Source organism: Muscardinus avellanarius (genome assembly GCF_963383645.1).
Source record: "Muscardinus avellanarius genome assembly, chromosome: 14".
In the NCBI taxonomy this organism is placed as follows: Eukaryota; Metazoa; Chordata; class Mammalia; order Rodentia; family Gliridae; genus Muscardinus; species Muscardinus avellanarius.
In genome coordinates this window covers 49038223-49066126 of record NC_137800.1, presented here as the reverse complement: position 1 = coordinate 49066126, position 27904 = coordinate 49038223, and the positions used below count along the sequence as shown (strand labels likewise).

General features: G+C 41.7%; 1 protein-coding gene across 4 annotated transcripts in view; it reads left to right on the top strand.

Annotated features, from left to right (window-relative positions):
- GSR (glutathione-disulfide reductase) overlaps positions 1–27342 on the top strand; it is a gene marked incomplete at both ends in the record, with an annotated part of 60213 nt that extends 32871 nt beyond the window's left edge. Inside the window, 7 exons of one of the 4 annotated variants that reach the window (XM_080710167.1) lie at positions 7400–7499; positions 11069–11155; positions 13077–13235; positions 17837–17948; positions 24084–24215; positions 26330–26463; positions 27193–27342. In XM_080710167.1, the coding sequence (XP_080566293.1) occupies positions 7400–7499; positions 11069–11155; positions 13077–13235; positions 17837–17948; positions 24084–24215; positions 26330–26463; positions 27193–27342 (874 nt within the window). The remainder of the gene's footprint in view (positions 1–7399; positions 7500–11068; positions 11156–13076; positions 13236–17836; positions 17949–24083; positions 24216–26329; positions 26464–27192) is intronic. The other 3 variants (XM_080710168.1, XM_080710169.1, XM_080710170.1) reach the window with 3 other exon arrangements.
- Between the last annotated feature and the right edge of the window lie 562 nt (positions 27343–27904).

Here is a 27904-nt window from a genome sequence, read left to right as displayed (position 1 = left end):
CTCAATAAGTTGCTGAGGCTGGCTTTGAACCTGCAATTCTTTTATCTCAGCCTCCCAAGTACTGGGATTACAAGCGTGCACCACCACACCTGGCTTCAAACCTTTATTTATTTATTTATTTATTTATTTATTTATTATGTGCTGGGGATTGAACCCAGGAGCATTCTACTGCCAAGTTACAACTCCAGCCCAATTTTTTTGTTGTTGTTGTTGTTTTGTATATTCTATTTTATTTTATTTTTGTGGTAATGAAGATGGAATCCAGGGGCATTCTATCTCCTAGCTATACCCCCAGCCTATTTCTTTTTTTTTTTTTTGAAGATTTAATATTGTTTTTATTTTATTTTATTTTTTATTGGTGCACTGTATTCATACATCATAGTGGAATACAAACTTTTGTAGACATACATGCACACATCGCACAGTCAGCCCCCACCCGATCCCCACCCCATTCTCTTCCCATCCCTCCCTCCCATGCTTGGCTTAGTGGTTGACATCTAGTATTATAGCAATTTATCCAAAATTAAAAATGATAATCTCACATAACAGTTTCATTTGTCTGATACCAAGCTTTTGATGACTTAAAGATAACATTTCAATATTTCTTTTTACTTTCTTTCTTACCAGAGAATTTTTTTTTCTATTTTTTTAGGTGAAACTATCATATATTTATATATTTATTTTTCAGAAAAAAACTCTATCCTAATATGGAATATGGACTCTAGATACCCAAAACGATCTTGAAAAAGAACAAAGCTAGAAGATATATATTTTCTGATTTCAAACCATATAAAGCTACAATAATTGAAACAGTGTAGTACTATTCTAAAGGCAGATATTGTTGAAACATAATAATTACATGGAAAAGAATAAAGTTGGACCCTTCCCTAATCCCATATACAAATATTAACTCAAACTAGATAAAAGACCTAAATATAAATCTTAAGACTATAAACTTTTAGGAGAAAATCTGGGTCATAAAACCTCACAACATTGAAATTGGCAGTGATTTCTTGGATATGATTTCAATGGCACAGGCAACAGAAGAGTATACAAACTCCCTAAAAAATAGAAAAAAATATTGTATATCCAAAGACAATGTAAACAGAGTTAACAGTAACTAATAGAATGGGATAAAATATTTCCAAATGCTATATCTGAAGGTATATTAATATTCCAACTAGAAATCCTAAAAATTAACAACAATAAAGGCAAACAATACCATTTAGAGATAGGTAAAAGACTAACATAAGTAATGAATCTCCACAGATAACCAATCTTAGTTGTCTGTTGGATGGAAAATCTTGTTTCTCTGGTTCTGTGTGTTACCTATTTCTTCTTTGTAGTTAATCTCTTTGAGTGTTTTCTCTAGTGCTGGTTTTGAAGACAAAAATTCCTTCAGTTTCTGTTTGTCATGGAAGCTTCTTATTACTCCATCTAATTTGATAGAAAGTTTTGCTGGGTAGGAAATTTTTGGCTGGAAGTTGTTTTCTTTCAGAGTTTGGTATATGTTACTCCAAGCCCTTCTGGCTCTCATAACTTGGTTTGGGAAGTCTGGAGTGATTCTAATTGGTTTGCCTCTGAATGTCACTTGGCCCTTTGCTTTTGTTGCCTTTAAGATTCTCTGCTTGGCTTCCACATTGGTCATTTTGACAATTCTGTGGCGTGGGGATCCTCTTCTCCGATCCTGTCTAAAGGGAGTTCTATAAGTTTCCTGGACCTGCGTATCGACCTCTTGCTCTATGTTTGGAAAATTTTCTGCTATTACTTCCTTGAAGAGATTGTTGATCCCTTTGGTTTCACTTTCTTTTCCCTCCTCTATTCTAATTATTCTTAGGTTAGCTCTCTTAAAATGGGCCCATATTTCTTCAATGTCAGATTCCTGATGTCGGATATTTTTTCCTAGATTAGAAACTATGTGTTCATTTTTGGAATGATCATCTTCTAAGAGCGAGACTGTTCTCCATGTGGTCTAATCGGTTGTTTGTGCTTTGAATTGAGGCCTTTACTTCATTAATTGCATCCTTTATCTTTTTTTGGCTCTCTCTGAGTTCTTTTTGAAGCACCTCTATTATTTCTACAGTTATTTTCCTGATTTGATCTTCTAGAAATCTCTGATTTTCTGTTTTATCGGGTTCTGATGTTGTGGGGTTGTGGGCATTCATTGCTCCAGTATTATTCCTCTTTCCCATGATTTCGGAAGTTTGTGCCTTCTCTGGGTTCTTCCCTTGGGTCACTATGACTTCACTTAAGGGGTTCTGGATCTCGAGTCTGTAGTATCTCAGACCCCACTACTCCTTTACTGGGTTGTATCACAGAGTCTCCGACCCAGAGAGTCGATAGAGGCTGCTTTAGACCGTGGGGGGTGCCAGGTTGCAAGTTCTCCTATGGTGTGATATCTCTGCCACCGCCACTCCCCCACTGGGTCAAGTCCCAGTGAGTACAGTACTGGGATTTCTCCTCTGTGGCCCACAATTTGACTCACTGTTTGTGAGTACGCAGATGTAGCTGTACTGGATTCGGTGAATTCTCTGCTGCTGCCGCCGGTGGCAATATGGCGCCGCTGCTACGCCCTCGGCCGTGAGGCTGGCGTATTTCTTCTTGGTTTTGATTTCCACTCTGAATCCCTGCGGCGTGTGCTGAACTCAGCCACTGGGTGCTTTAGATTTTACCTGCAGCGAGAAATCCCGCCTGGCTGTTCCGCAGCGGCTCACCTCGGCTTGCTGTAGCCGTCTGGTGAATTTGCCGCTGCCGCCGGCAATATGGCGCTGCTGCCGCGTTCTCGGGCGTGAGGCCGGTTATCTCCTCTGTGACTCTGAGCTCTGTTCTCAGTCCGCTTTCTCTCTGGAGCCTGGTGATTTTTTTGTTTCTCTGGTGATGGTGTTTTCTGGCTATGAAAGGCGCTGATTTTGTGGTAATGGAGACTGGTTGTTAGCGGGGCTCTTAAACCCTGCTTTTCTCGGTCGCCATCTTCCCAGAAGTCCTATCTCTTATTCTTTATTTTGAAACAGGGTTGAGTTACAAATGGCCTATGTAGCTGAGGCTGTCCATGAACCTCCATCCTCCTGTCTCAGCCTCCCAAATTATGGGATTACAAGTGTATGCCACCACACATGGCTACTTTTTTTTTTTTTTTGTGGAACTGGGAATGGAACCCAGGGTCCTTCTACTTCTAAGCTATACCTCCAGTCCTATTTTTTATTTTTTATTTTGAACTAGGGTCTCACTGATTTGCAAAGGGCCTCATTAAGTAGCTGAGGCTGTCTGTGAACTGTGATCCTCCTGTCTCAGCCTTCCAAATGCTTGGGATTACAAGTGTATGCCACCATGTCCAGCTCTATTTTTTTATTCTTTATTTTATTTTAATTTTTTTTTTTTTGCGGGTCTGGGGATGGAACCTAGAGGCATTTGACCCCAGAGCTACACCCCTGCCCTATTTTTTATTCTTTATTTTGAAACAGGGTCTCACTAAGTTCCAGAGAGCCTCACTAAGTAGCTGAGGCTGACCCTGAACCACAATCCTCCAGTTTCAGCCTCCCAAATGCTGGGAGTACAAGTGTGCGCCACCATGCCCGGCTTATTCTTATTCTGAAACAGGTTGAGCAGGGCCTCACTAAGTAGCTGAGGCTGGCCATGAACCTGGATTCTCCTGTATCAGCCCCTAGGTACTGGGATTACAAGTGTGTACCCCCACACCTGTCTCTTATATTTTGTTTTGAAAAATGGTCTTATTAAGTTACTGAGAGACTCACTACTTTCTGGAACTGTCCTCAAACCTTCAATCCTCCTGTGTCAGCCTCCCAAGTACTGAGATTATACTTGAATTTAGATTTATAGAGGGAAGAAAAGTGAGGAAGATTTATAGAGGGAAGAAAAGTGAGGAAGATCATTTCTCTCATTTTCAGTTGCTGCACGTGCAGGATTTTAGGATTAGAGGGGGATTCTTTTTTTTTCTTTTTTTTTTTGGTGGTACTGGGGGTGGAACCCAGAGGCTTTCTACCTCCAGGCTATACCCCCAGATCGTTTTTATATTTTATTTGGAAACAGGGTCTCACTAAGTTGCTGAGAGCCTCACTAAGTAGCTGAGGCTGGCTTCGAACCTGTGTGATCCTCCTGTCTCAGCCTCCCAAGCGTGGGGATTACAGGTGTGCGCCACCACGCCTTAGAGGGGGATTCTTTATGCTAAGAGACTAAGCAATAGCAAGCCAGTGACTTTGTGGCTCAGAATCTGGCCTCTGTCTTCCCTGAGTTGCCCTGTCTCTGTAGTTAGTATTTAGTCTTCTGCTTCTTCAGCAGCTGTTGCCAATCCGGTGTGAGGTCATAAGCCACACTTTTACAAAGGATGATTGGTGACTAACAATCCACCTTTACCTTAAGTGACCTAGGGCCGTAGTTAATAAATGCTAAGAAGGCTGCAGTGCAGTTCTGTAGCTTTAGTGAAAATACCCCAGGATATTTAGACCAGGCTATCTTCTGACTTTCAAAAGGTTTGAAAAGCATACAGTCTTCTTAGATTTGCTCTCAGGGTATGGAAGAGTATTGGAGAACAGCCTTCCTCCGTAATAATACTGACTTGTTGAATGATAGGCATGTGAGCGCGTATCCAAAAGCCTGCTCATGATTCACCATATTCAGATGCTATAATTCATTCTAGACTTACCAAGTTTCTGTCCATTAGACATTTTTAAATCATCTACTTAACTTTTATTGACATGAGTACAAGTTTAATGAATGAATTTGTGCATGTTATAAACAAAAGGTTTTGGGAGCACAGGAACATTAAACAGTTGATCTGGGCATGGTGACACACACCTGTGGTTATGAGGTTAGCTGCTCATGAGGTTGAGTCAGGAGGATGGCTTGAGCCCAGGATTTTGAGGCTAGCCTAGGCAACATGGAAAGACCCTGTCTCAAAAAAACAAAACAGTTGGGTGTGGTGATGCAGGCTTGTAATCCCCCGGGTTCAATCCCCAGTACCATCTAAAAAAAAAAAAAAAAAAAAAAAGGCTCTCTTATAAGGTTCCATTATCACACAGGTTCAAAGCCAACCTCAGTAGCTTAGTGAGACTCTCAGTAACCTAATGAGACCCTATTTCCAAATAAAATATAAAATAGGTCTGGGAGTGTAGCCTGGAGGTAGAAAGTCCCTGGGTACTATCCCAGTACCAAAAAAAAAAAAAAAAAGCTCCTTTATCATTGTTAAAGTTTTTTTTTTTTTTTGTTGTTGTTGTTTGTTTCCTTGTTTTTTGGTGGTACACTAGGGGTGGAACCCAGGGGCTTTCTACCTCCAGGCTATCCTCCCAGACCTATTTTATATTTTATTTGGAAACGGTCTCACTACGTTGCTGAGAGCCTCACTAAGTAGCTGAGGCTGGCTTTGAATCTGTGTGATCCTCCTGTCTCAGCCTCCCAAGTGCGGGGATTATAAGCGTGCGCCACCACGTCTGGCTTAGGATTCTATTTTATCCTCAGAAGACTAATGCTTGAATATAGGAAGCATGAACCTGTAGAAGGCTGTAAGTAAGTAGCCCTGAGGGCCACACTGAGGATAAAAACCAGTGCTTTGGGGATCTGGCAGCACAAAAGATCATTTCCAGGGGAGACTTCGTTGGCAGGTGGGAGCAGTAAGGTGCCCCTGGGAATTAAGCAGAGGCCCCAAGTTCCTTGAAGTTCTCTGATGAAGCCGTGTTGCTTCTCCGTTTCTTGTATGTGCTTTCTCCTTGGACTGCTTCCCCAGCCCCTGCAAGAGCTATCATCGTTCAGGAATCTGCAGCCTTTCCTGAGCTCTGCCCTGCAAGGACTGACTGAGGACATCCTCCTTGACTAACTCTGGGGCAAGGACCATCCCCCAGCTTGACTAGTACAATGCCTGGTACAGCATAGGACTTAAAGAATACATGTTTGGGGATGGAAGAGAGGTGGGTAGAAGGAAGGAGAAAAGCAAGAAAGAAGACCTACAGAAAGGAGAAAGCCGGGCATGGTGGTGCACTCTTGAATCCCAGTACTTGGGAGGCTGAAACAGGATGATCTGGATGCATGGCCAGCCTCAGCTACTTAGTGAGGCCCTCCACAACTTAGTGAGATTCTGTTTCAAAATAAAAAATCGGGCTGGGCATGTAGCTTGGAGGTAGAATGCCCCTGGGTTCCATCCCTAGTACAAGAAAGAGAAAGAAAAAGAAAGAAAGAAAGAAAGAAAGAAAGAAAGAAAGAAAGAAAGAAAGAAAGAAAGAAAGAAAGAGAAAGAAGGAGTAGGGCTGTGAGGTAGAATGCGCCTGGGTTACATCCCTAGTACCATAAAGAAAGAAGGAAAGGAAGGAAGGAGTAGGGCTGGGGGGTCTAGCTCAGAGGTAGAATGCTCCTAGATTCAATCCTCAGTACCGCAAAAGAAAAAGGAAAGAAAAGAGAAGCCAGATGTGTTGGTGCATGACTGTAATCTCTATTTGGGACAGTATTTAGGAGACGGAGACAGGAGGATAGCACGTTCAAGACCAGCCTCAGCAAGTAGTGAGACTCTCAGCAGCCTAGCAAGGCCCTGCTTCAAAACAAAAACAAAAATAGTTGCAGTGTAGCTCAGACGTAGAATGCCCCTGGGTTCAATCCCTATTACCACCAAAAAAAAAAAAAAAAGGAAATGAGATTAGCATATTGTTAGGAATGAGAGGAAAGAAAAGCTGTTTCTTAGGTTTTTTAGGGGTGTGTGTGTGTGTGTGTGTGTGTGTGTGTGTGTGACTGGGGATGGAACCCAGGGGCACTCTACCTCCGAGCTACACCCCCAACCCTATTTTTTATTTTTTATTTTGAAACCAGGTCTCACTGAGTTGTAAAGGGCCTCACTAAGTAGCTGAGGCTGGCTTTGAACCCAGTCTCAGTCTCCTGAATGCTGGGATTACAAGCGTGTGACACTGCACCTGGCTTGTTTTTTAGGTTTTGAACTGTATAGAAACTTCTCTTTTTACACTCCAGGTTGTAGGATGAGAGCCATCACTTTTGGCTTGTATCCTTTTGGGTTCTTGCTTCATCCTCCATCTGGACAGTAAGGCCTGTGAAGGGCTGGACTCACAACATGGGTACTTTGCCTGTGGAAGGAATCGGAGGAAGGTTTCCTTTTTCCTTCCCAAGTGTTTTTCTTTTTTACCACACATCGAAACCCTAGGAAAGGATGTGTCCTCATCCCGCAGTCCCAAGTGCTGGGGTTAGAGGTGTATGCTACCATGTCTCGCTTAATGTCAGTTTCTTAGTTTTGACAAATGTACCATGGTTATACAAAATGTTAACTTTAGAGAAAACTGAGCAAAGAGCCTAAGAGAAATCTCATATTATCATTGCAACTTTTCTGTGAATCTAAATTTATTCCAGAGTGAGTTTATGTTACAACGTGAAGCCTCTGCTTTGATTTTAGGCGCAGCGTCATTGTGGGTGCAGGTTACATTGCTGTGGAGATAGCCGGGATCCTCTCGGCCCTGGGCTCCAAGACGTCACTGGTGATACGACACGACAGAGTAAGTCCTTTCCTTTCCCCTTCTGCTTCCTTGATGTTATTTCTTCTTCGTTTTATTTTTTATTCTTTTGGTTGTACTGGGGGTGGAACTCAGGGGCTTTCTACCTCCGAGCTATACTCCCAGACCCATATATATATATATATATATAAAAAAAATTATATATATATATATATATAATTTTTTTTTTTTTTGGAAACAGGGTCTCACTAAGTTGCTGAGAGCCTCACTGAGTAGCTGATGCTGGCTTTGAACTTGTGTGATCCTCCTGTCTCAGCCTTCCAAGCGCAGGGATAACAAGCGTGCGCCACCATGCCTGGCTTTCTTCTTCATTTTTAAATTGTCTTTTGAAAGACTTCCGGGAAGATGGCGACCGAGAAAAGCGGGGCTTAAGAGCCCCGCTAACAACAAATATCCATTACCACAAAATCAGCGCCTTTCAAAGCCAGAAAACAACATCACCAGAGAAACAAAAAAATCACCAGGCTCCAGAGAGAAAGCGGACTGAGAACAGAGCCACAGAGGAGATCCTCAAGCCCGAGGACGCGGCAGACGCGGCAGCAGCGCCATACTGCCGGCGAATTCACGGGACGGCCACAGCAAGCCGAGGAGAGCCGCTGCGGAACAGCCAGGCGGGATTTCTCGGCGCAGAGGACATCTAAAGCTCTCAGTGTCTGAGTTCAGCACACGCTGCAGGGATTCAGAGTGGAAATCAAAACCAAGAAAAAAAAAAACGCCAGCCCAACAGCCGAGGGCGTAGCAGCGGCGCCATATTGCCACCGGCGGCAGCAGCACCGAATTCACTACAGCTACATCTGCGTACTCAAGAACAGTGAGTCAAATTGCGGGCCACAGCGGAGAAATCCCAGTACTGTACTCACTGGGACTTGACCCAGTGGGAGAAGGGCGGTGGCAGTGATATCACACCATAGGAGAACGTGCAACCTGGCACCCCCCACGGTCTAAAGCAGCCTCTATCGACTCTCTGGGTCGGAGACTCTGTGATACAACCCAGTAAAGGAGTAGTGGGGTCTGAGATACTACTGACTCGAGATCCAGAGCACCTTAAGTGAAGTCATAGTGACCCCAGGGAAGAACCCAGAGAAGGCACAAACTTCCTAAATCATGGGAAAGAGGAATAATACTGGAGCAATGAATGCTCACAACCCCACAACATCAGAACCCGATAAAACAGAAAATCAGAGATTTCTAGAAGATCAAATCAGGAAAATAACTGTAGAAATAATAGAGGTGCTTCAAAAAGAACTCAGAGAGAGCCAAAAAAAGATAAAGGATGCAATTAATGAAGTAAAGGCCTCAATTCAAAGCACAAACAACCGATTAGAACACATGGAGAACAGAATCTTGCTCTTAGAAGATGATCATTCCAAAAATGAACGCATAGTTTCTAATCTAGGAAAAAATATCCGACAGCAGGAATCTGATATTGAAGAAATATGGGCCCATTTTAAGAGAGCTAACCTAAGAATAATTGGAATAGAGGAGGGAAAAGAAAGTGAAACCAAAGGGATCAACAATCTCTTCAAGGAAGTAATAGCAGAAATTTTCCAGACATAGAGCAAGAGGTCGATACGCAGGTCCAGGAAACTTATAGAACTCCCTTTAGACAGGATCGGAGAAGAGGATCCCCACGCCACATAATTGTCAAAATGACCAATGTGGAAGCCAAGCAGAGAATCTTAAAGGCAACAAAAGCAAAGGGCCAAGTGACATTCAGAGGCAAACCAATTAGATTCACTCCAGACTTCCCAAACCAAGTTATGAGAGCCAGAAGGGCTTGGAGTAACATATTCCCAATTTTGAAAGAAAACAACTTCCAGCCAAAAATTTCCTACCCAGCAAAACTTTCTATCAAATTAGATGGAGAAATAAGAAGCTTCCATGACAAACAGAAACTGAAGGAATTTTTGTCTTCAAAACCAGCACTAGAGAAAATACTCAAAGAGATTAACTACAAAGAAGAAATAGGTAACACACATCAGAACTAGAGAAACAAGATTTTCCATCCAACAGACAACTAAGATTGGTTATCTGTGGAGAGTCATTATTTATGTTAGTCTTTTACCTATCTCTAAAGGGTATTGTTTGCCTTTATTGTTGTTAATTTTTAGGATTTCTAGTTGGAATATTAATATACCTTCAGATATAGCATTTGGAAATATTTTATCCCATTCTATTAGTAACTGTTAACTCTGTTTACATTGTCTTTGGATATACAATATGTTTTTTATTTTTTAGGGAGTTTGTGAACTCTTCTGTTGCCTGTGCCATTGAAATCATAACCAAGAAATCACTGCCAATTTCAATGTTGTGAGGTTTTATGACCCAGATTTTCTCCTAAAAGTTTATAGTCTTAAGATTTATATTTAGGTCTTTTAACTATTTTGAGTTAATATTTGTATATGGGATTAGGTAAGGGTCCAATTTTATTCTTTTCCATGTAATTATTATTTTCAACAACATTTAGTTAAAAGATTATTATTTCTACCACCAAAATGTTCGTGGAAACCTTGTCAAAAATAACGACAATATAGGGAAGAATTTAGGTCTAGGCTTTTATTTAACTCCAATGGTTTATATATCTGCCTTTAGAATAGTACTACACTGTTTCAATTATTGTAGTTTTATATGGTTTGAAATCAGAAAACATATATCTTCTAGCTTTGTTCTTTTTCAAGATCGATGTGGGTACCTAGAGTTCATATTCCATATTAGGATAGATTTTTTTTTCTGAAAAATAAATATATAAATATATGATAGTTTCACCTAAAAAATAGAAAAAAATAGATTCTCTGGTAAGAAAGAAAGCCAAAAGAAATATTGAAATGTTATCTTTAAGTCATCAAAAGCTTGGTATCAGACAAATGAAACTGTTATGTGAGATTATCATTTTTAATTTTGGATAAATTGCTATAATACTAGATGTCAACTACTAAGCCAAGCATAGGAGGGGGGGATAAGGAGAGAACGGGGTGGGGATCGGGTGGGGGCTGACTGGGCAATGTGTGCATGTATGTCTACAAAAGTATGTATCCCACTATGATGTATGAATACAGTGCACCAATTAAAAATAAATATGAAAAAATAAAATAAAATAAATTGTCTTTTATTTTTATTATTGTCATTTTTTGCAGTACTGGGGATGCTCTACCACTGAGATACATCCCCAACCCTTTTTTTTTTTTTTAAGACGGGCTCGCTAAGTCACTGAGATTGGCTTTGAATTCGTAATCCTCCTGCCTCCTGAGGAGCTGGGATTACAGACATGCACCATTGTACTCAGTTTACTATTCTTTTTATTTATTTATTTTTTGGTAACTTTAAAACAGGAGCTGACAAAGTCATATAGAGTACAGATGTTGGTGGTGACATATATGGAAACAGGGTCTCATTAAGTTGCTGAGGCTGGCTTTGAACCTGCACCATCATCCTGTCTCAGCCTCCCCAGTACTGGGATTACAAGTTTGTGCCACTACGCCTGGCTTGGTGGCATGTCTTTAATCAAGTTTTCTTTCTTTCCCATCACCTATCCCTCTGCTGCCTATACACAGGTACTTAGAAATTTTGATTCACTGATCAGTTCCAACTGCACTGAAGAACTGGAGAATGCTGGCGTGGAGGTCCTGAAGAACTCTCAGGTATATGTGCCAAGGCCCTAGAGCTGCATATTTATTATTTTGTTTTGTTTTTGTTTTGTGGTACTGAGGATAGAACCCAGGGACATTCTACTTCTGAGCTACACCCAGCCCTATTTTTTAATTTTCTATTTTGAAACAGCGTCTCACTGAGTTGCAAAGAGCCTCACTAAGTAGCTGAGGCTGTCCAACAAAGGAGATCCTCCTGTCTTAGCCTACCAAATGCTGAAATTACAAGTATGCACCACCATGGCTGGCTCATACGTTTTGTTTTTTTACCTCACCCAGTTAGATTTTGTTTGTTCTGTTTGTAGTTTTCTATCTTTTCTTTTTTTCTTTTTTTGCATTACTGGGGATGGAACCCAGGGGCATTCTACCTCCAAGCTACACCCCCAGCCTGATTTTATCTTAAAACAGTGTTTCTTTTTTTTTTTTTGGTGGTACTTGGGTGGAACACAGAGGCTTTCTACCTCCGGGCTATACTCCCAGACCTTTTTTATATTTTATTTGGAAACAGGGTCTTGCTAAGTTGCTGAGAGCCTCACTAAGTAGCTGAGGCTGGCTTTGAACCTGTGCGATCCTCCTGTCTCCACCCTCCAAGTGCGGGGATTACAAGCGTGCGCCACCACGCCCGGTTTATGAAACAGTGTCTCATTAAGTTTTGGAGGGCCTCACTAAGTAGCTGAGGCTGTCCACAAACCCATGATCCTCTAATTTCAGTCTCCCATGTATTAGGATTGCAAGCATATACTACTACCCCCAGCCCTATTTTTTTTTTCTTTTTTTTTTTTTTCAGCACTGGAGATGAAACTCAAGGGCATTATACCTCTCAGCAACACCCCTAGCCCTATTTTTTATTCTCTTATTTTGAAATGGGGTCTCACTGAGTTGCAATGGGCCTCACTAAGTTGGTGTCGATGGCTGTGAACCCCAGTCCTCCTGCCTCAGCCTCCCGAATGCTGGGATTATAACCATACACCACCACACCTAGCTCCATTTTTTAAAGCTGCATTTCACATTAATACATTAATAAAGCCAGGCACAGTAGCACATGCTTGTAATCCCAGTACTTGGGAGGCTGAGAGAGGAAAATCACAGATTTGTAACTAGCCTCAGCTACTTAGGCCCTCCACCTTGTTTCAAAATAAAGAATAAAAAATAGGTCTGGGATTGTAGCTTGGAGGTAAAATGCCCTAGGTTCAATCCAGTTCTCCCCCCCCCCCATTAACAAAATCAAGATGTAAGAGATAAGAAACCTGGCAGATTTACATGAAAATAAAAAATTGGTTGGGCATGGTGGCACATGCATATAGTCCCAGTAGTTAAGAGTCTGAGACAGGAGGATAGAAGGTTTGAGGACAGCCCCAGAAATTTAGTGAGGCCCTCAACAACTTAGCTAAAACCCATTTTATTTTATTATTTCTTTTTTCAGTACTGGGAATTGGACCCAGAGACATTCTACCTCTGAGCCACAACCCCAGCCCTATTTTTTATTCTTTTATTTTGAAACAGGGTCTCACTAAGTTGTGAAAAGCCTCACTCAAAAGCTGAGGCTGCCGGGCGTGGTGGCGCACGCTTATAATCCCTGTGCTTGGGAGGCGGAGACAGAGGATCGCGCAGGTTCGAAGCCAGCCGCGCTGGTGTAAGAGACCCTGTTTCCAAAAATAAAATAGGTCTGGGAGTGTAGCCCAGAGGTAGAAAAGCTTCCAGGAACCCCAGTACCACCAAAAAAAAAAAAAAGCTGAGGCTGCCCTTGAACCTGTGATCCTCCTTTGTCAGTCTGTCAAGTGGTGCAAGCCGGCACCACCAGGCCTGGCTGGGATTTTTTAGAATGTTAAACATTCTAGTGTCCTTTTTATTTGCTTTCCTCCTCACCTACCCCCTCTCTTTGCCATGCACATATAACACATTTATTTGCCAACAGGTCAAGGAGGTGAAAAGGACTTCCTCAGGCTTGGAACTCTCTGTGCTTACTGCAGTTCCTAGTAGGAAGCCCACTGTGACCACGATTCCAGATGTTGACTGCCTGCTCTGGGCCATTGGGCGTGACCCAAATTCTAGGGGCCTGAATTTAGACAAAGTGGTAAGTTGTCTTAGTTTGCCCCAGTCGTGTGTGTGTGTGTGTGTGGCATTGGGTATAGAATCCATGGGCCTTCTACCTCCAGGCTACAGCCCCAGACCTATTTTATTTTTTATTTGGAAATGGGATCTTGCTGAGTTTCTGAGAGCCACACCGCTGAGGCTAGCTTCAAACCTGTGATCCTCCTGACTCAGCCTCCCAAGCACTGGGATTACAAGTGTGGACCAACACACCTGGCCCAAACAGTCTTAAAAGTGTTTTATAGAGCTGAGTTGGGTGGAACATGCAATTTAGCAACTTAACAAGAGACCCTGTTTCAATAGAAAAAATAGGGCTGGGGTATACCTCAGAGGCAGAATGCTCTTGAGTTCAATTACCAGTACCACACATATGCACACGAAGTGTTCATAACCCTGTGATTCCCCAACCCTCAGCCCAGCCATCCAAAACTTGAGTGGAGTCCATTGGATTTTTAAAAATTCACTTATCTAATTTGTCATCAAATTCCATTTCTTTGAAATATTTTCCCATTGCAGCATCATCTCTCTGGATTAGATCCTTGATTGAATTAGAGAGATTCTAATTCTATTTTTTTTTTTTTTTTTGGAGGTACTGGGGATGAAACCCAGGGGTCTTCTACCTCTGGGCTATATTCCTAGACCTATTTTATATTTTATTTGGAAACAGGGTCTCACTAAGTTCTGAGCTGGCTTTGAACCTGTGTGATCTTCCTGTCTCAGCCTCTCAAGTACTGGGATTTACAAGTGTGTGCCACCATGCCGGGCTTTCGAATTTCTATTGTCCACCAGCTACCTAAGTGGCTTCCTTCCTGCAGACTTCCTTACCGCCATGTGGATGTCTCTTTAAGGTTTGATACTGATCTGTGTTGTCTGCACTATCTAATCCAGATTGCGGAGTGTGCGCCTCATCCTGGACATTGTGGTACTCAGTGATGGGGACACAGGTGAAGCTCCATCTGGGCTTTGCTGGTGCTATAGCTCGGAAATCATTTTTCTTTATTCCTTTAATTTTTTTTTTTCAGTACTGGGGATGGAACCCAGGAGCATTCTACATCCCCAGCCTTAATTTTTCTATTCTTTATTTTTTTTATACTTTTTAAAATTTGGAAACAGGGTCTCTTAATCCAGCAGGGCTGGCTTCGAATCTGCTCGATCCTCCTGTCTCCACCTCCCAAGCGCGGGGATTACAAGCGTGCGCCACCACACCTGGCTTTTATTCTTCATTTTGAAACAGGGTCTCACTGAGTTGCAAAGGGCCTTACTAAGTAGCTGAAGCTGTCCTCGAACCATGATTATCCTGTCTCAGCCTCCCAAATGCTGGGATTACAAGTGTGCGCCACCACACCCAGCTTCTTTTAAATTTTGAAGTAAAGTCTAGTATACTGACTTGAAATACTGTGCATAGAGTTTGGCCCAAATTTGAACCTTATTTCTATTACTTACCAGTTGCATGGCCTTTAGTAAACAGCTTGATTTTTTATAAATTCTGTTTCATGTACATGAGAATATAAAACAGCTTGCCTAGACAGGCGTGGTGGCGCATGCTTGTAATCCCCGCATTTGGGAGGCTAAGACAGGAGGATCGCACAGGTTTGAAACCAGCGTCAGCTACTTAGTGAGACCGTTTCCAAATAAAGTATAAAATAAAGTATAAAATACCACCAAAAAAAAAAAGAAGAAAAGAAAAAAACCCAGCTTGCCTTACTATTGGGTAATAGAGAAGAATAAAAGAGAAAATGCATTCAAAGTCAATAAATTTAGCAGGGCGTGGTGGTGCACACCTGAAATCCCAATAGTTGGAAGACTGAGAAAGAAGGATTGCCATGGAACTATTTGACCCTTTTTTTTTTTTTTTTTGTGGTACTGGGGGAGGAACCCAGAGGCCTTCTACCTCCGAGCTATACTCCCAGACCTATTTTAGACTTTATTTAGAAACAGGGTCTCACTAAGTTGCTGAGAGTCTCACTAAGTGGCTGAGGCTGGCTTCGAACCTGTGCAATCCTCCTGTCAGCCTCCCAAGTGCGGGGATTATAAGCATGTGCCACCATGCCAGGCTTATTTGACTCATTTTTAATCTTATTCTATGAAATTTAGTCATACTAGGTTGATTAACAAAACTAGAGTCATCCAGTTTTCTAAAGAGATATTTTTGCCTTTGTACAAGTATGAACATTAGTAGGTTCAGCATTCAGTTACATTTGCTAAATTTTTGAAGAACAGGACAAGAAAAAGAAATATATTCAATCTCATTCATGTTAAGATATATCTGTGTAATGTCAAATGAATGACTGACTGGGCATGATGGCACACACCTGAAATCTCAGTACATGAGAAGCTGAGATAGGAGAATTGCAGGTTTGAGGACAGCCTCAGCAATTTGCGAGACTCTTAGCAATCTAGTGAGACCCTGTTTTTTTGTTTTTGGTTTTGTTTTTTTTGGTGGTACTGGGGATGGAACCCAGGGGCTTTCTACCTCCGGACTACACTCCCAGACTTATTTTATATTTTTATTTGGAAACAGGGTCTCTTTAAACCAGTGAGGCTAGCTTCAAACCTGCATGATCCTCTTGACTCCGCCTTCCAATCGCGAGGATTACAAGCGTGTGCCACCACGCTCAGCTACCCTGTTTTGTTTTTGTTTGTTTGTTGTTGTTGTTTTTTGGTGGTACTGGGGTTCCTGGAAGCCCTTCTACCCCTGGGATACACTCCCACGGGCTACACTCCCAGACCTATTTTTTTACTTTTTATGTGGAAACAGGGTCTCTTATGCTGGCTCCGAACCAGCGCGATCCTCCAGTCTCCGCCTCCCAAGCGCAGGGATTACAAGTGTGCGCCACCACACCCGGCTATTTTTTAAAATTTTAAAACAGGGTAGCCGAGCCGGGTGTGGTGGCGCATGCTTGGGAGGCGGAGACAGAAGGATCGAGCTTGTTCAGAGCCAGCCTCGCTGGCTTAAGAGACTCTGTTTCCAAAATAAAAAATATAAAATAGGTCTGGGAGTGTAGCCCGGCAGTAGAAGGGCTTCCAGGAACCCCAGTACCACAAAAAAAAAAAAAAAAAAAAAAAATTTTTAAATAAAGGAGCTGAGGGTGTACCTTGGAGGTAGATGCTTCTGGGTTCAATTCCTTGTACCATGAGCATATGCACACACGCACCTACACACGTGTGGACACACACAAATGGAATGACTATTATTATTATTTTTTTTTTTGGTGGTACTGGGGTTCCTGGAAGCCCTTCTTCCTCCGGGCTACACTCCCAGACCTGTTTTATATTTTTGAAACAGGGTCTCTTACGCCAGCACGGCTGGCTTCGAACCTGCGCGATCCTCCTGTCTCCGCCTCCCAAGCGCGGGGATTACAAGCGTGCGCCACCACGCCCGGCGGAATGACTATTATTTGTTAGGTCTTTTTGTGGTACTGGGGATGAAACCTAGGGACTTATACCTCCAGGCTACACTCCCAGACCTATTAATATTTTTATTTGGAAACAGGGTCTCACTAAGTTGCTGAGGCTGACTTTGAACCTGCACAATCCTCCTGTCTCAGCCTCCCAATTACTGGGATTACAAGTGTGTGCCACCATGCCTAGCTGTTATGTTTTGTTGATGTATTACTAATCCATTGTAATCTTGTTAGTGACTATTTTAGGAGTGAGGATGTGGACAGCAGGGGCCCAGGAATGATAGATAATTAAGCACACTGTAAGCTCTCTGGAATAAGAAGGCTGTTTAAACACTGTATTTTCAGTCATGAGGTTAAATCCTCACTTGCAATAGAAGCTTTAATATTTGTTGATAAATAGGTGGTTAGACATTATCCTAGCTAATAAATAGCAAAGCTAGGATTTGAACCCCAGTCTATCTGGCTACAAAGGAGACAATTTTTTTTTTTTTTTTTTTTGGCTGTGCTAGGAATCGAATCAAGAGCTTTTTGTCTGGCTAAGCATATGCTCGGCCACTAAGCTACACTCTCATCCCTATTTTCTCCCTCTACTTCACACTGGAGTATATCTACCTGATATCTGCAAATCCATAGGCAAGCACAACAGAACTTAAAGCAAAAATATGATTTGGCATAGAGTAAAACATTTTGGTTATGGGAAATGTCAAACAAGTATGTTTTAGTGCAGGATGCAAATTTTGCTTGGATTTTAAAAAATACAGTGGTAAACTTCAAAGGCATGTGCTTTTGGTGTCTGCTTCATCCTGTGTCTCTAGAAGGTGCTTGTTAGCATGCCTGAGGAAGAACGTTCAGTGAAAGCAGGAGAGATCCCTGCCTGGATTGCAAGGAGCACATCTAATCATTGAGCCCTTCCTTTTCATGTTCCCCTCATCAGTTGAATTGTACACCATAGTGACAAGTCCTGTTAAAACACCTAAAAATCGGCTAAAACAGTACACCTTTCATATTAAGCAAAACATACAAAACTGCCAATGTTAGGAGTTTTTCATGTATTAAGTCTGGTGCTTCTTGGATGTTTGGGTGAAGGGCTGTTGATGTGTGAAGAGGCAGACCCAGAAGTTTGTTCTGCCATTTTTACTAGATGAACCAGTATTTATGCGATACTCCTTTACAATTTTAGGGCATTCAAACTGATGAGAAAGGCCATATTATAGTAGATGAATTCCAGAATACCAATGTCAAAGGTGTCTACGCTGTTGGGGATGTTTGTGGAAAAGCTCTTCTTACCCCAGGTAATGCCTCTTCCTTTCTTGGGATGGGAGGCCCGGTGTGCTACTTTATATCATCTGCCATTTCACAAATTCACTTCAGCAAATTGAAAGAATGAGTGTCTTCATGTTGTCAAAATGGTAAAAATGGCTGGGCATGATGGCACTTGCCTTTGATCCCAGCTCTTGAGAGAATCAGACAGAAGGATCGCAGGTTCAAGAATGATCTCAGCAGTTGAGTAAGGCCATCAGCAACTAAGTGAGCCTGTTTCAAAATAAAAATAAAAGAGTCAGGCATGGTGGCACACGTTTGTAATCCCAGCATTCGGAAGACTGAGACAGGAGGATCGTGATTCGCAGCCAGCCTCAGCTACTTAGGCCCTTGGCAACTCAGTGAGACCCTGTTTCAAAATAAAGACTAAAAGATAGGCTGGGAGTGTAGCTTGGAGGTAGAATGCCCGTGGGTTCCACTCCCAGTACTGTAAAAAAAAAAAAATTAATAAAAGAGAGTGGGGTTGTCTCTTGGAGGAAGAATGCCCCTGGGTTCAATCCTAGGACCACACATACACACAGATAAAAATGTTCAGGTATGGTATCACAGGCCTATGATCCTGGTACCTGGGAGGCTGAAACAGGATGACCACAAGTTAAAGGCCAGCCTTTAAAGGCTGTGTGGGTTGCCTGGAAGTGGTTCTGGAAGTAGTCAGATCCATGTTCTTGTGTGAATACCTGGCCCTCACACAGCCAGTAGTACTCTTTTCTTCCTCAACCAGGACTCAGCCACCTCCCAAGAGGAGGAGCAGAGGAGCACTGTGCACATTCTGTGTCCCGCTTTTTTTTTTTTTTTTTTGGTGGTCCTGGGGATGGAACCCTTCTACCTCCAGGCTGCACTCCCCAGACCTATTTTATATTTTTTATTTGGAAACAGGGTCTCTTTTTAAGGTACTGGGGATTGAACTCAGGGGCATTCTAACCTCTGGGCTATATCCCCACCCCATTTTAATTCTTTTATTTGAAACAGTACTAAGATTACAAATGTATACCACCATGCCCTGCTCCCTACCACATACCTTTTAAATCTTAGGAAAGTCTTTTTTTCTGGGGTGGTGGTGGTGGTGTTTGGGACAGGGTTTCGCTAAGCTGCCCAGGTTGCAATCTTCAGCTTCCAAAGAATAGCTGGGATTACAGGTGTGTGCCAACTCACCCAGCTCCTAACTCTTTTTTTTTTTTCCGGTACCTGGGATGGAAAACAAGGGCATTCTATCTCCAAGCTACACCCTCAGCCCTATTTTTTATTCTTTATTTTAAAACGGGGTATAAGTCGGATATGGTGGCCCACATTTGTAATCCCAGCACTCAGGAGGCTGAGTCAGGAGGATAGCAGTTCGTGAACAGCCTCAGCTACTTAGTGAGCCCCTCTGTAACTTAGTGAGATCCTGTTTCAAAAGAAAGAATAAAAAGGGCAGGAGTGTAGGTTGGAGGTCAAATGCCCTTGGCTTCCATCCCCAGAACCACAAAAATAAGTAAATAGATAAATAAATAAATAAATAAGATAAAACAAAACAGGATATAAGTTGTGGAGGGCCTCACTAAGTAGTTGAAGCTGGCTGCGAACCTGGGATCCTCCTGTCTCAACCATCCAAGTACTGGGATTACAAGCATGCGTCACTACGCCTGGTTAACCTTATACTACCTAACATACTAAATTTTTCCCCTTTTGTGAGAACACTTTTTTATTATTTTAATTACTATTATTTTTTGGTCTGTGTATGCCACTGGACATTGAACCAAGGGTATTCTATCAACGACCTACACCCACAGCCCTATTATCTTTATTTTACTTTGAGACAGGGTCTTGCTAAGTTGTAAAGATCTTGCTAAATTGTGAGCGTCTCACTAAGTTACTGAGGCTGGCCTTGAACCTATGATCCTTCTGTTTTGGCCTCCCAAGTACTGGGATTACAGTTGTGTGCTACTGTGCCTAGCTGAGAACACTTTAGTCTACTTACTCTCTTAGCAGTTTTCAAGTATACAGTGCACTGATATTAGTCACCATGTTATGCAGTAGAGCCCTTATACTTACTTGTCCTAACTGAATTTATTGTGCTAGAGATCAAATTCAGGGCCTTCCACATGCTAGGCAAGTGCTGTAACACTGAGATGCTCCCCAAGCATTGACTGAAATTTGGTGTTGACAGGAAGTTGTTGGTGTGTGTGGGGGAGGTGCTGGGGATTGAACTCAGGAATATTCGACCTCTGACACCGCAATCCTATTTTATTTTTTATTTGGAAACAAGGTCTTGTTAAATTGCTTGCTGAAAGCCTTGCATAGTAACTCTGACTGGCTTCAAAACTGATCCTCCTTTGTGAGCCTCCCAAGTACTGGGATTATAGGTGTATGCCACCATGCCTGGAAGGAAGTTGCTTTATTTTTTCTTAAGGGGATGAAACATTATTATATTTTTTCATTTATTCACCATCTTTTTTTTAATTTTTATGTGGATCATATTGAAAATGGCATATATTCAGACTGTGCTTGGTGCCCTCTCCCCCCATCCCCCCAACAATGAGTGTTCAGGTTGACCATGCTACATTCATACTTTTACATATATTTGCATGTAGCTCCTCTCTTAACTAACCTCATCCATATTCTCCTGTCCTTCCATTCTAGCTTTGCCGAGGTTTCTCCTCCATTATCTGGAGTCCCTCTAGTATTCCTAATACTCCCTGGTTTGGGCATATTAGACAAAACATATGTCCCTTCTCTTTCTGTGCTTAGCTGATCTCACTTAACAATGTTTTCCAGGTCTTTCCATCTTCTTGCGAATGACATGATTTTGTTCTTCTTTATAGCTGAGTAGAATTCCATTGTGTGTAATTCTCATAATTTTGCAATCCATTCATCTGTTGATGGAGACCTAGGTTAGTTCCATATTTTGGCAGTTACAAATTGTGCTGCTTTGAAGTTCTTTGATTTCAGCCCCTTTGGAATACCCCAGAGTGGTATAGACAGATCATGTGGTGGATCCATTCCCAGTTTTCTAAGGAATCTCCACACTGATCTCCATAGCGGCTGAACTAGTTTGTACTCCCATCAACGGTGTAAAAGAGTTCCTCTTTCCTCACATCCTCGCCAGCATTTGTTATTATTTGATTTCCTTATGCTTGCCACTCTAATTGGGGTTAGATAGAATCTCAGTGTAGTTTTGATTTGCATCTCCCTGATGGCTAATGATGTTGAACATCTTTTCATGTATCTATTGGCCCTTTGTATCTCTTCTTTTGTGAAGTATCTATTCAATTCAGTGGCCCATTTTTTTTTTTTTTATGGTAACTGGGGGTGGAACCCAGAGGCTTTCTACCTCTGGGCTATACTCCCAGACCTATTTTATATTTTATTTGGAAACAGGGTCTCACCAAGTTGCTGAGAGCGTCACTAAGTAGCTGAGGCTGGCTTTGAACCTGTGCGATCCTCCTGTCTCAGCCTCCCAAGTGCAGGGATTGCGTGCGTCACCACGCCCGGCTCAGTTGCCCATTTCTTGATTAGGTTTTTTTTTTTTTTTTTTGCTTGTCGGGGTGGAACCCAGGGGCATTCGACCTCCAAGCTACAGCCCCCTGCCCTATTTTTTTTTTTTTTATTCTTTAATTTGAAACCGGGTCTCACTGAGTTGCAGAGGGCCTCACTAAGTAGCCGAGGCATCTGTGAACTGTGATCCTCTGGTCTCAGCCTCCCGAATGCTGGGATTACAAGCATGTGCCACCACGCCCAGCTTGATTGGGTTATTTGTTTTGCTAGTGTAGAGTCTTTTGAGTTCTGTGCATATTCTGGATATTAGTCCTCTATCAGAGTGGTGGCTGGTAAAGAATCTTCTCCCATTCTGTAGGCTTCCTCTTTAGTTTCTTGGTGGATTCTTTTGATGAGAAGAAACTTTTTAGTTTGATGCCATCCCACTTGTTAATTCTTGCTTTAATTTCCTGTGCTTTGGAGGTCTTTTTGAGAAAGTTACTGCCTGTGCCTATATGTTGGAGTGTGGATCCTATGCCCTCCTCTAATAACTTAACAGTCCCTGGTCTAATTTCTAAGTCTTTGATCCATCTCGAGGTGATTTCTGTGCACAGTGAAAGGTAAGGATTTAGTTCCATCTTTCTACAAATGGATAGCCAATTCTCCCAGCACCGTTTGTTGAAAAGGCTGTCTTTTCTCCAGCGTATGAATTTGGCCCCCTGGTCAAAAATTAATTGACTAGGGGTATGTGTGTTTGTTTCTATATCTTCTCTTCTGTTCCACTGGTCTGTATGTCTGTTGTTGTGCCAATACCATGCTGTTTTTACTACTATTGCTCTATAATATATACATATATATATATATATTTTTTTTTTTTTTTTTTTTTGGTGGTACTGGGGGTGGAACCTTTATATTTTATTTGGGAACAGGGTCTCACTAAGTTGCTGAGAGCCTCACTAAGTAGCTGGGGCTGGCTTCGAACCTGTACGATCCTCCTGTCTCAGCCTCCCAAGTGCTGGGATTACAAGCGTGAGCCACCACGCCCGGCTCTATAGTATAATTTGAAGTCCAGGATTATTGTGATACCTCCTGCATGGTTCTTATTGCTGAGGATTGCTTCAGCTATTCTGGGTCTTTTCTTTCTCCATATAAAGTTCATGACTGAATTTTCTAGGTCTATGAAGAATGTCGTTGGCATTTTGATAGGACTTGTATTGAATCTGTAGATCCCTTTGGCAGAATGGCCATTTTTATGATATTTATTCTTCTATTTATGAGCAAGGGAGATGTTTCCATCTTCCAAGGTCTTCTTCAATTTCTTTAATTTTTTTTTTTTTTTTTTTTTTCGGGTCTGGGAATGGAACCCAGGGGCATTCGACCTCCAAGCTACACCCCCTGCCCTGTTCTTTATTTTTTATTTTTTTTGGTGGTGGTACTTGGGTTCCTGGAAACCCTCTACCTTTGGGGTACACTCCCAGATCTATTTTTATACTTTTTTATTTGGAAACAGTGTCTCCTAAGCCAGCGCGGCTGGCTTCAAACCTGTGCGGCTAGCTTTAAACCTGTGCGGCTGGCTTTAAACCTGTGCGGCTGGTTTTGAAACTGTGCGATCCTCCTGTTTCTGCCTCCCAAGCGTGGGGATTACAAGCGTGCGCCACCACACCGGCTATTCTTTATTTTGAGACAGGGTCTTACTAAGTTGCAAAGGGGCTCACTAAGTAGCTGAGGCTGTCCACGAACCGCGATCCTTCCACCGTGGTTCCTGGTTCTGTTTTGGTTTGTGAACTTTATTTATTTTGTTTGTCAAGACGCTGCCTTTTTAGTAGTTGATCTTTGTTTCAGCTACTGAGATGTGCTGCATCCTGCAGTCACCATTTTGAATCCCCCAAGGAAGTTGTTTTAACAAAAGCAAAATAATAGCCGGGTGTGGTAGCACATGCCTGTAATCGCAGTACTTTCGAGGCTCAGACAGGAGGATCATAAGTTCAAGGATCCCTTCAGCAAGTAGTGAGACTTTCAAGCAACCCGGTGAGGCCCTGTCTCAGAAAAAAAAAAAAAAAATACAATAGGGCTGAGGGTGTATCTCAGGTAGAATACCTCTGGGTTCATTCCCTAGTGCCACACACACAAAATCTTAACAGGAGTGGTGACACATACCTGTCAATTCTTGGGAGGCTGAGACAGAAGGATCACCGGTTCAGTACCAGGCTCAGCAATTTAATGAGATTCTCAGCAACCTAGTGAGACCCTGTGTTTCAAAACAAATAAAAAGGATTAAGGATGTAGCTGGATTCAATCTCCGGTACTGCAAAAAAAAAAAATTCTTACTGTTAAATGAATATGGTTATATATAGAAGTCTATAAAACTAAATATCAGAAATCTATTATCCTCATTACTACCAGGTAATTGGGAACTTATGGATGTATGGGGGGTTTTTGTTGTTTTTGCTTTAGTAATAGAATACAGAATTCACATAAGTCAGTAGCTTTAAGTTGTTCACTAAGACATTGATATATTTTCATTGTATTGAACTAGATATTATATAATGAGCACTGGCATTGTATTTTGTCAAAACCAGTTTGTTATGCTAGAATGATTCTGCTATGGTAAAATGAACAATACGATAAACATTGGCTTTAAAATATCTTTGTAGTTGCAATAGCTGCTGGCCGAAAACTTGCCCATAGACTTTTTGAATGCAAAGAAGATTCCAAATTAGACTATGACAACATCCCCACAGTAGTCTTCAGCCACCCACCTATCGGGACAGTGGGGCTCACGGAAGGTAGGTATTGAAAATGAAGGTCACTTATGGTTTTCTTTAAACTAGTTCTCTGCTAGCCAACTAAATTTTCTCATCCCCATATTGCCCTCCTTCATGTTTAGTTTCTAGTCATAGTTCCAATTCAGTTTACTTCCCAGCTGCTAATACTTTGAGGATATAGTTTTTTTTCTCCACATCACACTGTTTATCTCTCTGATTTTTTGTGTGTGTATGTGTGAGTGTGTGACTGTGTGTTGTATTGGGGAATGAGCCCAGAGACATTCTAGCTTTGAGTTACATCCCCAGCCCTATTTATTTATTTATTTATTTATTTATTTATTTATTTATTTATTTATTTTGGCGGTACTGGGGATTGAACCCAAGGACATTCTACCTCCAGACTACACCCCAGCCCTATGTTTTTATTCTTTATTTTGAAATAAGGTCTCACTTAAGTTGCAGAGGCCTCCTTAAACAGCTAAGCTGAGACTGTCCATGAACTGGGATCCTCCTGTCTCAGCCTCCCAGTACTGGGATTACAAGTGTGTGCCACCATGCCCAGCTCTAAACACAAGTTTGGAGAACTCCTATATGTCTTTTTTTTTTTTTTTTTTTGTACTATGGATTGAACCTAGGGGCATTTTATCTCTGAATTACACCCCCAGCACTATTTTGTTTTGTTTTATTTTTTTATTTGGAAACAGGATCTAAGTTGCTGTGGGTCTTGCTATGTTGCTTAGGCTCTTCGTGAACCTGCAGTCCTGTCTCAGCTTCCCATGTACTGGAATTACAGGCATTGACCACCATACTTGGCTTTTCTTTTTTTTTTTTTCTTTTACTTTTTCTTTTTGTTTGTTTGTTTGCTTGTTTATTTTGAAATAAGGTTTCACTAAGTTGCTGAGGCTGATCTGAAACATTAAATTCACCTGTTTTGGCCTCCTGAATACTGGGATTACAGGCATGCTTCACCATACCCATCTTATTTCTAATAATTTTTAAAAATTTTTTATTGGTGCATTATTTGTAATAATTTTGCTATATTATTTTCTTACTCTACACTATCACATGCATTTCAGTATGTCTTTATTAAAAACAAGGCAGAACCAGGGTTGATGGCACACACCTGTAATCCCAGCATTTGGGAGGCTGAGACAGGAGGATTGCGATTCGCAGACAGCTTCAGCTACTTAGTGAGGCCCTTTGCAACTCAGTGAGACCATGTTTCCAAGTAAAGAATAAAAAATAAAATTGGGGGTGTAGTTTGGAGGTAGAATTCCCCTGGGTTCTTTCCCTAGTACTGGGGGGGGAAAAAAAGAAAGAACAAGGCAGTTTGCCAGGTATGGTGGCGCACGCCTGTAATGCCACTATTTTGGAGGCTGAGACAGGAGGATCACAGGTTCTAGGCCAACCTCAGCAATGTAGTGAGGCTCTGAGTAATTTAGCGAGATCTTGATTCAAAGTAAAACATAAAATAGGGGTTGGGTGCCAGGCGTGGTGGTGCACACTTGTAATCCCCACGCTTGGGAGGCAGAGACAGGAGGATCGTGCAGGTTCAGAGCCAGCCGTGCTGGCTTAAGAGACCCTGTTTCCAAATAAAAACGTATAAAAATAGGTCTGGGAATGTAGCCCGGAGGTAATAGGGTTTCCAGGAACCCCAGTACCACTAAAAAAAAAAAAAATAGGGGTTGGGTTATAGCTCAGAAGTAGTATACCACTGGGTTCAATCCCCAGCACCATAAAAAAAAAAAAAAAAAAGGAACAAGGCTGTTCCATTATATAAACACAATATAGTTTTCAAAATGAAAAACTTCAATTGATACAATATTATCTAAATTTTAGAGGTTATGTAATTTTTGCCAGTTATCTCAAATGTCATTTTTAACATTTTCCCAAGTCCAGAATTTAGCTCAGTTAAATGTAATTACATGTAGTTTTCATACCCTGTGTGATCTCCTTTAATCTAAAGACAAAATTCTTCAGCTTTTCTCTTATTACATGTCATCTGTATTTATTTTGCAAAATGTCCTTTATCTTGGTAGTGTTTGATTCTGATTAATGTTTCTGGCTGTCTTTGATAGTTCAGTGTAATTGTTCAGATCTTTTTTTGATAGATGCTTTTTTAATGTGCATTATAGATGAGGCTGTTAATAAATATGGAAAAGACAATGTGAAGATCTATTCAACAGCCTTTACCCCAATGTATCACGCAGTAACAACAAGGAAAACAAAGTGTGTGATGAAAATGGTCTGTGCCAACAAGGAGGAGAAGGTATGGGAGCCCAGGGGCTGGGAAGTGGCAGAGTCCACAGGGTGCTGGTATTTGGATTGGCTGGGATGGGTTATGGAGGATCCCCAAGTAAATTAGCCTTCTGCTTCAACTGGTTAGTTCTGCTATGTCAGAGAGAGAGAGAGAGAGAGAGAGAGAGAGAGAGAGAGAGAGAGAGAAGAGGGAGAGAGGAAGGAAGGGGGAGAGCGCGAGCAAGTGTGAGAGAGAGAGAGAGAGAGAGAGAGAGAGAGAGAGAGAGAGAGAGAGAGAAAGAGGGAGAGAGGAAGGAAGGGGGAGAGCGCGAGCAAGTGTGAGAGAGAGAGAGAGAGAAAGAGAAAGAGAAAGAGGGAGAGAGGAAGGAAGGGGGAGAGCGCGAGCAAGTGTGTGTGTGTACTGGGGATTGAACCCAGGGGCATTCTACCACCAACCTACACCCCCAGCCCTATTTTTTCCTTCTTTCTTTCTTTCTTTCTTTCTTTCTTTCTTTCTTTCTTTCTTTCTTTCTTTCTTTCTTTTTCTTTCTTTCACAAGGTCTCACTAGTTTGCAGCAGGCCTCACTAAGTAGCTGAGACTGGTTGCAAACCAGGAATCCTCCTGTCTCAGCCTTCCAAATACTGAGATTACAAGGGTGCACCACCATGCCCGGCTTCCAGGGATTTGTTAATGTTGTGTTTCTTTCATGACTGGGTACCTAATATACAATGACCTTTTCTCGACTTCTCTTTTCCCCAGGTGGTTGGGATCCATATGCAAGGGATGGGGTGTGACGAAATGCTGCAGGGTTTTGCTGTTGCAGTAAAAATGGGAGCAACAAAAGCGGACTTTGACAACACGGTGGCCATCCACCCTACCTCTTCAGAAGAACTGGTCACACTCCGCTGAGAATCAGACTCACCCGGCCATTGGGCCATTGGACCTTCTGACATGAACCGAACAATCACATTTCCCATTCTAGTTTTAAATATTTCTTTACCAAGCTCTTCTGACAGTGGACATTTTTGCTAAACAATAGAGCTTATTTATGTAGTGGGAAATTTGTTGTGTTAATCCAGGGTTGATTTTCATTTGATTGTATTTTACTATCATTAATATTTTAAAGGTTTTTTTTATTAACAGCTCTATGCTGGTTGGTATTTTTTCTTTTTTCTATCTTAGCCTCATCTCACATATAAAACTATATGAAATACAATGAAGTTAATGTACTTGAATGAATGCAGCTTGCTGATTTTACAAAGGAAGAGGATGGTCTCTTCATACTTAAATAATGCAAGTACACAAAATATATTTTTGAAGCCAGTACTATATTCTGCATATTGCAAAGCTACTTCAAGAATGTGACCTTTCTCTAAACCCTCTTTTCTATTCTTTTTTTGTTGTTTTAAATGATTAAAAGTGGTTTATGTTCTTGTATTGAAATGAAGTACATCAAACACAGGAAGAGCTG